General features: G+C 41.6%; 1 protein-coding gene across 1 annotated transcript; it reads left to right on the top strand.

Annotated features, from left to right (window-relative positions):
* Positions 1 to 17: 17 nt before the first annotated feature.
* On the top strand, positions 18 to 1023 carry LOC103399207 (centromere protein N-B-like; the record flags this gene model as incomplete). The annotated part of the gene is made up of 4 exons (XM_008337930.2): positions 18 to 188; positions 280 to 381; positions 512 to 566; positions 677 to 1023. Coding segments are annotated over 4 exons (468 nt in total), but the record flags the coding sequence as incomplete, so codon positions are not given.
* Between the last annotated feature and the right edge of the window lie 53 nt (positions 1024 to 1076).

Here is a 1076-nt window from a genome sequence, read left to right as displayed (position 1 = left end):
TTGCTGGGTCGAAGGTCTCTATTAAAATCAAGAAGCACACAGATGAAGCCATATGGATTCGAATCGCGTGGGGCGACAGCTACACCCGGCCCAATCACATGAAACCAACGTACGCTGTTCACCACCTTCAAACCCCGTACGTCTTTGTGACCACTTTGACTTCAAAACAAAAGCCACTGTTATCCCAGGTGAGACGTCGCTCTCCTGTCTTAGCTTCATTTTTCCTTCAGTGTTATTTTTTTAAAAATCTGTAACGTTTGTTTGTTTGTTTGTTTTGAGGCGTTATTGCTGTCAACACAATATCAAACTATAAAAGAAGCTAACCTCAGTGGGCGAAAACTCACTGCCATCAGGGACCTGCTGATGAAGCAATATCAACAGGTAGGCATTCAGTGACACACAAAACACTGCCAGCACCTGACAGATGTTTGGAATGGGTTGTTCACGATGGAGATACATGAAGATACATACATTCTGATTGGGTTCTAACACAATCTTGTTTTTCCCCCAGATGTTCCCCAACAGTTTTCCTAGTCTCCTAACTGAAACAAATGAAAACGTCCCGGGTACGATTTTCTGAATCAGCATAATTCGTTTATTTGGTCCAACATTACAGAAACTGTGCTTTGTCATTTTCGTCACGCTGTCGTCCATGTTCCTCTATTTGTATTTACAGACCCACACAAAGTACATGAACAAGCTGGAACTGCATCAACCAGAGGGAGGTTGGCGTGTGAAACCTTTGGTCGTGGAGCGCTGCCTCAGATAGAGACCACAGTTTACAAGGTACAGCAGTCTCGGAATTCTGTTATGTAGAGGCTAAAACTTTTTTAAATCAGTTTTTATTTCAATAACAAAATGTCCTAAGCCCCAACATTGAGTATTTTTTACACACAAATATGACAGATTTACTGTCATCTTCACATGATGCTCGATTTTTAATGTAACACAACAGAAAAAACAGGAAGCCACAAACTTCTGTTGCTAACAGTTAGTCAGTGCTGCATATCTTAATGGTGGCTTGAAGAACTTGTAGAGAGTTGCTTTCAAAGGTTTGGGGGATCAGCTTGTCAGCT

The sequence above is a fragment of the Cynoglossus semilaevis genome, unplaced genomic scaffold, assembly GCF_000523025.1.
Source record: "Cynoglossus semilaevis isolate Cse_v1.0 unplaced genomic scaffold, Cse_v1.0 C19138182, whole genome shotgun sequence".
Lineage (NCBI taxonomy): Eukaryota > Metazoa > Chordata > Actinopteri > Pleuronectiformes > Cynoglossidae > Cynoglossus > Cynoglossus semilaevis.
The sequence above is the reverse complement of the archived record's forward strand: the minus strand, read 5'-3'. Positions and strand labels throughout refer to the sequence as shown.